Genomic DNA, 13376 nt, shown 5'->3' on the forward strand with positions numbered 1-13376 from the left:
GGACTCTGCCTCACCACATCCCCCCAGCAGTGGCCACTGCCTTCAGTCAGGGAGCACTTCTCAGCCTAAGCTGCTCTTTTGAGGTGTGAGGTCCGGTAACCAGGTCACGTCCCCATGGTGACATCTGAGTGCTCTGAGCCCCCGGCTGAGACAGATGCCATGTGCTGCTCAGGTCCTGGACTGACAGTGCAGGATGCGGCACAGCCAGATAAGTAGGCAAAACCCCTTTCCACTTTCTCCTTCTCCCCCACTTCTCACTGGAGCGTTTGTAAAGCCAGGAGCAAACACACAACACTGGTGCAGGGATTTTTATTTTCTGAGAAACACATACTTTACTTCCCAGTGCAATAGACCTTCAGATACATAGTGGTGGCTGCCAGAAACGTACAGATCACAGGCAGTACTGCTCTTTATAGTTTTGCTAATGCAAGTTTAACACCTAAAGCCTCCAAGAGCTGGCAGGCCCTGGAGACTGACCGGTTGCATTTGCCCTCACAAAGCAAAGTAATACTGTGCTGGAAGCTCACCATAGTAACCTGCTAACAGACTGACCTGTGGGAAGAATGGGAATCTGTGTCCTTGCTTGCCATCCTTACAACACTTTCATTTGGGTCATCCCTTCAACTCTCTCATTCACCACACTCAACACTTCCCTTGTTCCTCCACATCCCTTCATTTCTGGCCATGCCATTTTCCTCTCAGATGAGACTGAGGGAGGGAGAGAGAGAAAGGAGATAGGCAGAAGCTCACAAATAACCTCTAACATTATTTTTCCTAAGAAAGCAGATAATTTCTTTTGTATACATGAAGCCAAGAAACAACAGTTTATCATGGATATCACTGAGTGCCTCTATTCTGCCTGGAGTGACTCTTGGCCTCTCATCAAAGCTTTCCCACACATCATGGATGGCCAGTTGTGAGATGTCCAAAACAGTGCTGGGGAAGCTATCTAAGATGCTTGGCCAGGCCTCCATCATGATATTCCTTTGTGCATATGTGCTAACCCTGGAAACCGAACTCCTTGTACTTGGCGGCCATATCATTTCGGAACAGCTCCAGGGCCTTCTTCATTGCAGCCTGGGCATCAGCCCCAAAGTCTGCAGCATGTTTTTCAGCAAGGACCTTGATAATGACTTCAGAAATGAACTGCGAGGAAGGAAAGAGAGAGAGAAAAACTGAAGGGACACTCAAGGTTTATTTTCAGAAAAGCCAGACTAAGAAATAGGTTGCAGAGCCTGGAAATATCTCTGAGCTAATTCAGTAGCCCTCTGTGAAGTCTCTGGAGAGACAGTGAAGTTTAGTATGCAAGGAACCTGGGCTAGGCAGAAGAACTGGGCTCTATTCCTAGCTCTGACACTGATCTGCTTCATGACCTTGAGCAGACCATGGCCCTTCCCACTTTTTGTCTGCCTTATCCATTAAGACTGAAAATTCATACCGTATGTTTGTATAATATTTAGTTTTATGGGTTTGGGTCTCCAATGGATCCTCTAGGGCTTCCTGTAAAATTGTATGTCCCATGTGTCCAGCCACTGACAGGTCTTATGTAATACAGCTTCCCAGGCATGCAGAGGCTGCATGGGTTGGTTTATTGTTGTCAAGGGTTAGTCAGACTGTGTGTGGTGTTTGGAATGGGAAATCTAAATTTGGATATTCACATACTATTCGCATACCATTAGCCCTTTCTGTGCCTCCTGCTGCCTGTACACAGAGACTTTGGTCTTGAGGGAGAACTCACTGAAGTCCAACTAGTCACTGGTAAATAAAAGCACAGCTCTCACATAGATGTCTTACACACATTCACTGCGCATCAGACACCAAGATTCCTTGCCTTTTTCCATACCTCCAGATATTTGACAGGGATTTTGTGCTTGGTCGCATGGGTCTGAGCCAGGGGCTTCAGCTCTGATTCGTGATTACCCTTCTGTTTCAGGATTTTTCCCAGCTGGGTAAGAACAGTAGCTCCATGTTTTTTCAGATCCTCAGAGCCTTTCATTGCATCAGGGGTCTTCAGGCCTTTGAACTTTTCAAACTTTTCAATGGTCTCAGGGTGGTCCTGAAAGAGTCTGTGGACAAAAATAGAGGGACTTGTCTTTGGAGAGCAGAAGCTCCTGACATACCTCCCTTTGAGTATTGAATCTACTGTAATCCCATCCTTTTACACATTCTGATATGATCACCATTGCCTATTTCCATTCCCTCTGGTCGTGACAGAGACACTACCCTAAACATGTCCAACTAGAGCAACAGAGTAAGTGTCTGTATTTTTTTCATATAACTCTGCTAACTCTTTGGTACCGGTCCTCTGGGTTAAGTTAACTGTTTGAAGACAGAGACAAGAGCCAAGGCTGGTTGTGGTACTGAGAGGTGAGTTCTTGCATTCATCTGAAGGAAAACCAAAACCAAACAAAACCACTTGTCTTCATTGAGTTGCTATTGCTGAGGAGCCAACCTGCAGACCTCTGGCTCTCACAAGGACTCTATTCCCAACCCATTGTTCATTTACCAGGAAAGGAGAGTTCTAGAAGCTTCTCACAGATTAAAAAAAAAAACCTTGGTAGCAGTCCCCAGCCACAGGTCCCTTACATCTGGAGCTCAGGTTTTCTTGAACATCAGATGGATGGGAGTGCTTACTGTGCCCCTCAACCCTATGATTGCAGACACAAAGGAATTTGGTTCCTGCCTTTTTTTCCCACCCTCTTTCCCTTGCCTCTCTTCTCCCTCAGAAACTCCTTGGAGGAACAAGAAATTGTTTGGCTGGGGAGCACGAAGTTACAGGGGAAGAGCTGCCATCTATTTATTTAATGCCATGCTCTACCATGCGATATTTGTAATAAAAATTGTATTGCCTTTCCATTTGGAACTGCTTTTACCATCATGTGGCAAATTCAGAGCCAAAGTAGCCACCTCACAGAAACTGATACGTGAGGAGGGCTCAGGTTCCTGCTACCCCTCCAGCATGCCTGCTCCGGACCGCATGAGGGGAAAGCCATCACATTGCCACTCACTTCATTCCCACTTCATTCCTTTCCCTTCAAATGGCAGCTGAACTGGGCCATTATAAAGAAGGTAAATAAAACAGCTCCCTGCATTGTCTCATCTTTGAAAAAAGGTTTTCAGAGCTCTTCAGTGGATATGCCTGATGGTGTGGGCTCCTTTCCTTAGCCATGCTTAGGGTAGGAAAGCCCCCAAGCAGGTGCCATATCCCCAGGAGAAAAGGACAATGAGATCAGCATGGGAAAGGGAAGGCCTTTTGAGTGATGGAGCCAATGCTACTGACTTTCCTGGCCTTTTCTGTACCCTTCCAGCACTTTGTACTCTGCACCACCTCAGGGGAGATCTGAAGAGAATTTCCTCAAAGTCTCCATCCCTACTGGTCTTTAAAGGACAAGCTAGGCTCCAACGCCCACCTAATGTTGTTTCCCACTGCAGTATCTGGGTGTTCCCCAGTCAGGGTGCCAGTATCTCATGGAGTTTGGTGTCCTCTCAGATGGAGATCTCATGAGCACTTGTGCTCTGACACAAGAATTGTGGAGGAGGGAAGCAGGGGGAAGGATGTGCTTCTTTTCACACACCCAGACTGCAAATTCATTATAAGGTAATACACAAGTGTTACCACACAGATTTCTGACCAGAAAGCAGGATGAACAGGGCTCTGTGAGGTGACACTAAGATGGGGAAAGGGAAACACTCAGGTACTTCACGGATAATTTTACTGAAATAGTAAATTCCAAGAAAATTTTCACAGAGGTGGTTTTCCTCTCATTTCCTTCCCTGCCTCTACATATCCTTGCTACAGAGCACCTGAAGACTCATGACACACAATTCTCCCCAGCATTTCTTACTGTAGTGCTTTGGAAATGGGGATCCAAAGCAAAGCTTAGGCACCAGAGGCAGAGGGACAAAGCACCACCATCTTTTAAAAGCAGCACTGGCCTGCTACTGCACCCATAGAGAGATGGAGACAGAGAAGCACAGCTACTTTACACAGTGAGTTACTTTTAACCCAGAAACCACAGCACTGGAAAACCCACCACCCTACAAGAAAGCAAACAGCTTGTTGAAATAAACACTGACAAACATGTCTCTCATCAAAGGCTCTCAGCTTTAATCTTAGAACAGAAGCTTCTTGCCTACCTCATTAAAATTATATGCCCATGGCCGGCGAGGTCAGACTCCACCTTTCCCCAGACGGTCAGGACCTGCTGCCATTCCTGGTCACTGAGCCCCATGGTTCACTGAAGGCAGATCCTGAGTGCTCCCTGCAGTCGTTGGCCTTTCCCCAAAGGGTGGCTAGAGAGCTCACCTCTGGGATTTATAGCCCCTGTTCACAGACCTACACCTGTCAATCATTAGCTGGAAATCTTGCTCTCTTTCAGGCTTGTCTAACCTAATCAGCCTCCCTGTTTTTTCCTAGGGAGCTATTTTGGGTCAGGTACTATTGTGGGTGCCACTGATGGCATAATTTCTGCTTTTCGTATTGGACTGGCACATGTCCCACTCTACACATAAAGGGCACTGCCGAAACACAGTGCCAGGAGCCTGTCCTAGGTTCCCAAGGACCCAGAGACAGTGTCAAGCTGTATGCCAGGAGATTCCTGAAGAGCACTGTCAAATGCAAGGACACCCTGCCTCCCTCTCCCCTGGCCTGGCAAGGGCAGGCAGAAGAAAAGGCCAGGTCAGTCAGAAACATTGGCTCCATCACTCCAAAGGCCTTTCCTTTCCCATGCCGATCTCATTGTCCTTTTCTCCTGGGGTAACACACCATTTGTTATTAGAGCAGAGCACAGTGTTAGAAGAGAGATGTCCTTAACCATATTCAAAGCAGCCCAGTCATTTCCCCAGCTGTTGCAGGAGGAAGGAGAGGGACAAGAGCTGTATGGGAGCCAGTTATGCCACACCTGTTTGCTGGGATCCTGCTGCCTGCTCTTCTGGGAAACGCCTAGGATTAGCTGTTGGATGAGCCTGGATATTGGAGCCAACGGATGTAGAGCTGAGCCAGGAGGGTAATTTGCAGCAGGCTAGAGACACAAGGACACAGCAAGGCTTCACTCAACACCCACCCAGCCAGCAGTTCTGGGCTCTGGCTACCTCTATCAAGCCAGAAAAAATATCAGTGTTGAAGGAAAAGCCATTGGGCTAACAAACCACATGGGTATGTTTTGGGACGCCTCCCAGACTTTCTCCTCCCTCCCTGTCAGGACTGGTAACAGCCTGGCACACCAGTGGGATGACTAGTCCCTTCCAAGGGCCAGCTGCCATCAGAGCACAGCCTGATAACAAAGCTGAGCTAGCACTGCTGTCCCAAACCATGTGGAAAATGTGTCCCAAACCTCTCTCTGGATGTTTCCAAGATGCAAGCAGATGAGAAATGTCAACAAATGGCTGAAGATACCTGCCTTGGGATTCAGGAGCAGGAGATGCACCCTGTGGTCTCTACCACAGTGCTGCACAACCTGAGGTGCATTGCTGCCTCTACACACTTCGACTCTCTACAACACAGGAACAGGTTCCCTGTTCCAGCCTTGCAAGGGGAGAGAAGTGCCCACATTAGAAGGGTAATCAGGCAGCAAGGATGATGGAGGCACAGAGCCTCAGACCCCTCAGAAACACAGAGGTTTAAAGGGAATAGTTTGATTAAGAAGGGTGGCAAAAGCCAAATGGAGGTGTCAGCTGATTTCCAAGTGTAGAGGTACAGAAATTTTGACCATTACATTGTTACAAGCTTCTGTCAGCCAAATGAACCTGTGACCCTGAAATCCACCTCTTCCCTCTCCTCTATGCACCAGTTTGCTTCACATCCAAAAAGCCACATCCTAAACACTTCAATTCCAAGATTTCATCCTGATTTATCTGTGCAAACACCAGGTTGCTACCAGTTACCCAAACTAAGATAAGCTACTGGAGTAGCACCTAGGACTCCTCCAACTCATTCCTTGTGCAGTTTTCCACAGCACAGGACTGAGAGAGGAGAAATCACAGACCTGCAATCTCACTGCCCAAGTACTCAGAGCAGTAAACAAGCATTTGTACCCTGCCAGGTTCGGCCTTGGGTAGAATCCTGAATACTGACCTTACAGGTTTACAAGCCTTTCAAATGTGGCAGAAACATGCTCCTGGTACACAAGAGGCTGCTGCTTATGCACCGAGCTCTGTCTTATTCCCCAAGCTGAAACTACTCAGTTCAGTGTAAAACTAAAGCTGTAATAGCTTCGTTTGAAATTGGTCGACTCTTCTCTCTCTGTAACTTTCTCCAGGGCTGTGAAGCCAAAAGTCCTGGTATGAACATTAATGTTAAATGCTCAAAAGACTTAAAACGAGGATGAGATTCCATATTGCTCTTTTTGCAGGCAAGGTAATAATGAAATAAAATCATAAGCTTTCTCCCTAGAGCTTAAATAAATGAGTAGTCTACAAAAATACTAAAAGCTTTATAGTGCACCTGACTACCCCTCAACCCTGCAGCCTTGAAAATGACATAACATTTTAGTATCTACAGGTCTCTTCTCAGAGCCTCCCTTGGGGCAAAATCTATCAGTTGCATAATCATCTTGATAAACATAAACCATAGAGAGCCAGCATTTTGGCTGCCTCTTCTAAAATGCTCCAGGTGAATGAATAGCCTATTTCAAGCAGCCCTGCCCACACCAGAGCCATGCTGGCACACGTGGCTGTGCCTCTGCACCCACACCTGAGACACTCTTGCCAAACCAGCATAAAATGGACCACTGATGCTTTTGGCCATTTCGCGGTTTGGGCCACAATGTTTTGGGGTACATTAGCCACTGTCACCTCGTTGCAAAGCTCCCGGGGTGGACGTGCTCTAGCAGACTTTGCCTGAGCAGGGTGCGGTGGACTGGATGACCTGCGGTGGCCCCTGCCCAGCCCAGCCTTTCTGTGGCTCCGCGGCCAGCGCGGGTCCCCCCGCGGGTCCCCCCGGGGCTCCCCTGGCCCGGCCCGGGCAGGACCCGCCGCAGCTCGGGCCCCGTCGGCCAGGACTTGCTGCCACCTCGTGGCCACGGGTGACTGAGCCACGGGCACTGGAGGCCACGTCCGAGCCCCTACCCGGGATTTGGAAGCGCGGGGAGATGTCCGACAGGTAGCCCTCGCATTTCGGAGGCAGGAGGGTGACCCTAGGGCAGGCAGGACTTCAGCATCCCCCCCGCCGGCAGCGCCACGAGGCTGCGGCTGCGGTCGGGTGCAGAACTTGTGTAAGGGGCTCATTTTCGGTGTGGGATGTAGAGACGTTGCATTCCCTGGTCACTTGGGATGCTATGCCTCCCTCCTTTCCTCTCCAAGCCTTAATATTGGAGAGGTCTGGGGTGGTGAGATCGGGGCAGAAGATCCCATGTGACAGCAGCAGAGCCACAGCCAAGACTCAGGGTACTGCGGAAGAGAAAGGCTGTTCTAGAGACTTTGTGGGGCTTGTTTCTACCCAAAAACGTTCCCAAAAGGTGCTTAGGAAAGGACCCCCCATGTAACGAGTGCAGCAGGTAGGGGAAGAGCCATCTCTGGCAAAACAGTGGATGCAATCACACCTCTGCCTTGCTCCTCCCTCCACATATGGCCAACCTTTCTACAGGTATTAATGAATTTAGAACATGCCCCAATCCTGCGGATGGACAAGCCACTTGTTCTCTCCATTTATGAGTGATCAAAGAAGTTCTATGACTTGCTTGAGCCCACAGATACCCCATTGAAAGAGTAGGGACTGGCCCTTGGGTATGGTATTAGAAACACCAGCTGTTTGGTGGTTATTACTATGGGGCTCAGCCACCCAAGTGGCGCTGGGAGGCACAGAGGAATTGTACACCAGCCACAAGGATGGACCAGATCAACATTTGTTTGGCCACATTCAATTTTTTTCTTAGAGTATTGCTGTTATGAAGAGAGAAGTCCAACCCCAACCTGTAAAGTGAACATCAGAGAGCCCAGCAGTCCCCCACATTGCTTTGATGGTTAAGAGAACAAATATCTAGCTCCGTTTCCTCTGCAGCCAGACCTGCTGCAAGTAGGAAAATGGTCACCTAAGAGAAAGGTACTGGCAGAAATCATAAATTTCTTTCTCATTTGAAGTAAGCTTGTGAAATAAACTTCCCAGCAAGAAAGAGAGAGAGATGCTTTAAAACCCAGTTCTTCCTCAAGAAGGGAGCCAAGCCATCTTGTGTGCTTACACAGCAAAACGTCTCAGAGGAACAAACATATATTTTCATCAAATACTTTTTTCTTTTCAATGAACTTTTTCCCCCACAGTACAATTTTTTAAAAGCCCTGAGAGTCCCGTGGCTGGGAGAACCAGTGACAGCAGCCCCAGCTCTGCTGTGATCCTGAGTTGTGACGTAAGTAGTACACACTGCTGTGGTCAGAGGGAGGCTGGCACTCCAAAAAAACTAGGAATATTATATAACAACAACTTACATAATTACCTATTGCATAATGCCAGGGGAAAGGCCCTCCATAACTCAGCTGTGGTTTCTATGGCATTTTGCTGAAACACGGCTGCTTCTAGGGGATTCATTTGCACTTTGTTTCAGGAGCCTGCAGCTCAGTCAGACAGACAGGTGAGACCCCTGTACTCACAGCAGCTTTAGCTAGAGAGGTAAGGGATATAGTAACGGGATCTTATAGCCATAGCAGGGCAACAGCATTGAGTTTTTTGAAGCTGTGCCATTGACTTTGGTATTCAGAGGATCGGAAGACGGTCAAGTAAGAGCACCATCTGCAACTATGTTCATTGTGTAGCCTCTATGGCTTGTAGGAAATGAGGTGGAGTCTAACTGACGATGGCAGTGGCTAAATCAGGCTCACTCCTCTCTTCCCCTTGCTCTTAGACACTATTCTTAGCAGCGCCTCCAGGCAGGGCTCCCGCACACTGATGCATTTACACAGCTGAGAGGTGACCCAACCTGCTTGCTTAAAAAGAAGAGGAAAGGTTAGGAGGAGAAGGTTTCAGCATCAGGACAAGGTTTAGGCTGTGAGTTTGCAGAGATGTGCTACGTACTTACCAGTATCTTAGCATGGATTCTTTCAGGGATCATGCCCTGTGCCATAAAGTCAGAGGTAGCTTTACCTTTGCTTCAGTGCTCACAGGATCCAGCCTTTGGTGACTATCAGACATAACACAGGCATGACCCACAGCTCCTGTGCAGTCACTGAGGCATCTCACAGTGGACGTGTCACTGCACAGCACCTGGACAAAACACTTATCTCGGCTAAGCAGGACACTTATTGCAGATTGTTTGGATTCAGTGGGAGAACATGTGGGAAAGCAGCAGGGCAATCCAGGACAAGAGTATTTAGGCTACAATATAAAAACTGAGGCTGTCTCTGAGGCACATGAGCTCTCTCTGGGGATGTAAACCTTCTCTGGAGGACTTGGTAAGCAGAGCACAAAAGGACTGAGGTTTTTGTGTGGGAAACTGAGTGCAGTTAAAGGAAGGAGGATTATGATTAGAGAACAGGCAGATTTTAAAGTCTTACCCACCCCAGAGCAAAAGGAGGAAATTACTGTTTAGAGTTAAGAACATGGATGATAGCAGTGAGACCCCGGAGATCTTTAGGAGTCAGTGGGAAATGTGGCATGCAGAAGTCCCTTCAGGTGGATTAGACTTCATAACAGCATAATGGCACTCAGGGATTTGTGTACTACTTACTGAAGTACTAAAGCAAGAGAGAAATTCCTCCCTCATCACGAATAATATATTGTAACTAGAGCCTGCTGAAGGACAATTGAGAAAGGCAAGGGCCACAGAAACTCATACGGGCAAAAAGAGTCAAGCAATGAGCCTGCACATCCAAACATGCACTGCCTGCCACCGCAGAGCTCTGCAGCTCAGAGCTACCCCCAGGAAGCTGTAACAGAGACTCTTGCAGCATGGCTGAGGTTGGGATTTCATGAACAGGTTGACTGAAATCCAGGCAACTGGAAGGGGTAGCTGTTCCCAGACCATGCTTTATGCCAGTGAGTGTCTTCATCCCCCTCTTCCCAGTGCCTTGGGAATATGGGTGGTGCCTTGCAAGCTGCCTTGCCATATAAGAGTGTGGGGTGCACTTTGGGTGTGGCTGAGTGCTGCTGGAGAGGTGTTCACATGCCTGCAAAGGCAGCAGCAATTGCAGTGTGGCCAAGACCAAAGCAAGAGCAGCATCAGCAGTGACAAAGTTGAGCCACTGTGCAAACAAGCACACTTTTTGCAGTCCACCTTTCCTTGGGACACACCAACACTCATGCCCAAAGTTTGCAGGGAGCCAGAAGTGTCTGACTGCTGGTTAAACTCACAGAATCACAGAATATGCCAAGTTGGAAGGGACCCACAAGGATCACCGAGTCCAACTCCTGGTCCCGCACAGGACCATCCCCAAGAGTCACACCATGTGCCTGAGAGTATCATCCAAATACTTCTTGAACTCTGCGAGGCTTGGTGCTGTGACCACTTCCCTGAGGAGCCTGTTCCACTGCCCAACCACCCTCTGGGTGAAGAACCTTTTTCTAATATCCAACCTAAAACTCCCCTGACACAGCTTCAGGCCATTCCCTCAAGTCCTGTCACTGGTCACCACAGAGAAGAGATCAGTGTCTGCCCCTTCTTTTCCCTTCATGAGGAAGTTGTAGTCTGAGATGAGGTCAACTCAGCATTGAATAATTCTTCCTATCTGAGCTGCTCCTCGAGGAAGAGGAGTAAACCTGGCCTCAACACACAATGCACAGCTCAGACTCCCAAAAAAGAGTGGGAGAGCCCATCCCTACATGGTATAACTGGGTGATACAGCTGGAAATTGCCTTCTCAGGCCCAGTGGGCAGACAGTGGCCCTCAAGGTACCAGCACTTAATATGAGGCTGTGCACGTTTTAAGTTGGATTTGGAGGCAATGCCAGCAGAGCCTGCTCCATTCCACAATGCCTGTGCAGCTCTTTATGAGGGCTTGAAATGAAGTGGATCAAGGAACTGGTCTGAGTTTAAAGTAACTGTGTTTATCTTTTGGAGAGTTTATTTTGAAGCCAGATAAGTTCCACAGTCTGGTTTCTCACACAGCTGGACCAACATATGCTGGCAGGGGGAGTAGGAGGATGCAGAGCTACTTATGCAGGCATCGCTTGTAAAAGAAACACCCATGGAGCCATCCTCCAGAACCCCAGGCAGCACTGTCTAACTGCTGGAACAGCGCATACAGATTAGAGTTTCCCTTTGCCTGAGTTTCATGGGGTGAAAAGTGAGAAAACAGGCACACTTTTTATTCTCTTTGCCTGCAAAACAGCCTCTCATCCACAAAGCATGAAGCTTCTGCAAGATAAGAGCCCGTGGGGAAGCCAGGATCTACCCCTCATTTGTATTGATGTTTACACTTGCCCTTTAATGAGCTCCAGTAGGCTCTTGCTTCCAGCTGCAGTTGGCCCTTTTCAAAGTTCAAGGTCTCATTTTGCATTATCGTTCCAACGCCAAGTGCTCCCTTAGGGAGGAAAGGCACAGTCAGGACTTCTTCTCTTCTGAGAAGCAGCACCAGTTTAAGCAGCCCCTAATCCAGTGGTGCCTTCTGTGCTCTGCTAGTCTTCTGGGAACTTCTGCAAGTAAACTGATGCCTTGGCAAAAAATAAGTGTTTTCTTCAAGCAGATCAGCACTGAGCAGCAGTGAGCACCCTAAACACAGTGCTGGTGGCTTGGCTGCCTGAGCAGAGGATGTACACTGAATTTGGGGTGGCGTCTCTGTTCTGTATCTCCTCCCTGTTATTTTCAATGCTGTGCTTGCAATCAGATCTTTTGTCTTCTGCCCTTTAGGGTCCTGCTAGCAAGACAACCACAGTGGTGGGACTTGCTGCTGAATGCAAGATACTGGTATGAAAAAAACACTGGAAGATTTCACCTCTGCTGCGACTTCTGGTCCCATGGTACAACTGTAACATAGCATTCCTCCCACATGCTCAGCCTGGCTAGCCCCCTCAGGTCTTTGGGGTCTAGGTTGCATATACAGATGCCTCAGGCTGGTCACCTTTGGAAAGCTCACCTTACACACACAGGATCCATGGACAGATAGAAGCTCATCTAGCTCCTTCTTCCAACAGCACTAGTGGCAGATGCCCAGGGAAAGTGTAAGCAGGAACAATTCTACTCCTGTGCAGCAACTTGAGGCTAAAAGACTTCCCAAGGTTATATTTGCATGCTTGCATTTAACAGCTATAGGCAGAATTCTTCACGAGTTTATAATTTTTTTTAATCCTCTTATACATGCTCCTCAAAATATATTTCAGACATGGCTGCAGCCTTACTAGGTCAAACTGTTTAAAACAACCTGCTGACTTGGTGACTCTGCAACAGATTAGCCAATGCACAAAGACGAAAATCTGATAATCACTTTCTAACCATTCACAAACAGCTTTAAGGCATGATCATTACAAAAAAAAAAAAAAAAAAAGCCAATAAAAATGAAGCTCCATTACCATCGAAGATCTCTAGATCTCTGTACATGCAGGGCTCCCACCTCTGGTGACTTTTTAATTGCAAGTTCCTCAAACCAACATGGTTTTATTTTTCGATCTTCGTCTTCCTGCTAAGGGGTCCAGTGCTGGTGGCTCAGTTGGTCAGATCCAGCTGCTCTGTGACAGCATCTGTTCTGGAAGTTGCTTATCTTAGCCTGTGTCCTTTTATTTCGTTCCCCATCATCTTCAGCAGAGATCTCATTCCACGTGGTGACTCTTTGCTCTAAATGAACCCATGCTCCTTCTCTGGGTTTCAGTGCCAGTTTTTTGACTTATCTATGGGTTTACAGCAAAGGACAAATTACACAGGATTTATTATCCTTTTGAGCAAAAGGCCAGAATTTATCTGCTGCTCTTGCAGACCTGCAACTGATGTAGCTGAGAGAGGTACATTGGCCCCCACAAGACAGCCCCAGTCTCACCTGTTTATTGGGACAGAGAGGGTCCAAATCATAAAAGAAAAACAGACAAGGACAACAGTGGGACCACATATAAAAAAGTCAGGAGAAGAAAGGAGACTGCAGATAGACTAGACAAGGCAGGTAGAGGTTTTGTGTGAAAAAATGTATATTACAAACATCTCACCCACTGAACATAGCCTGGGCCAAGAGGGAGTCTTTGGGGTCAGGGTTCAGATGGAAATTCAGGTGGGAACATGGGCAAGCTTTGATTTGTTTGGGTTATTAAATAAAATAAAAAGACCAACTTGAGTAAAGTGAGAGGAGAGCAGGAAAGTGAAGTCCTGGCCAGTATGACCTGCGAGGAGTGAACATGGCAAGTAATTTATTCAGTATCTACCCCCTTGTCATGGGTCCTGCTTTTAGGTGTTTCACTTTACAGACATAGATGTGCCTCTCATCTGCTGGGTGATGAGCCTGATGCCAGGACACTCCAGATGCCAGCTCTGC

At 47.7% G+C, this 13376-nt stretch overlaps 1 protein-coding gene across 1 annotated transcript; it reads right to left on the reverse strand.

The window, feature by feature from the left end:
* Nucleotides 1-293: 293 nt before the first annotated feature.
* Nucleotides 294-4387, reverse strand: MB (myoglobin). The gene is made up of 3 exons (XM_027665787.1): nucleotides 4138-4387; nucleotides 1844-2066; nucleotides 294-1146 (listed from the first exon to the last, which is right to left on the reverse strand). Exons 1-3 carry the CDS (start codon nucleotides 4230-4232, stop codon nucleotides 1000-1002), a joined length of 465 nt encoding a protein of 154 aa, XP_027521588.1. The 5' UTR covers nucleotides 4233-4387; the 3' UTR covers nucleotides 294-999.
* Nucleotides 4388-13376: the final 8989 nt, after the last annotated feature.

The sequence above is a fragment of the Corapipo altera genome, unplaced genomic scaffold (assembly GCF_003945725.1).
Source record: "Corapipo altera isolate COAL_440 unplaced genomic scaffold, ASM394572v1 1, whole genome shotgun sequence".
Taxonomy (NCBI): Eukaryota; Metazoa; Chordata; class Aves; order Passeriformes; family Pipridae; genus Corapipo; species Corapipo altera.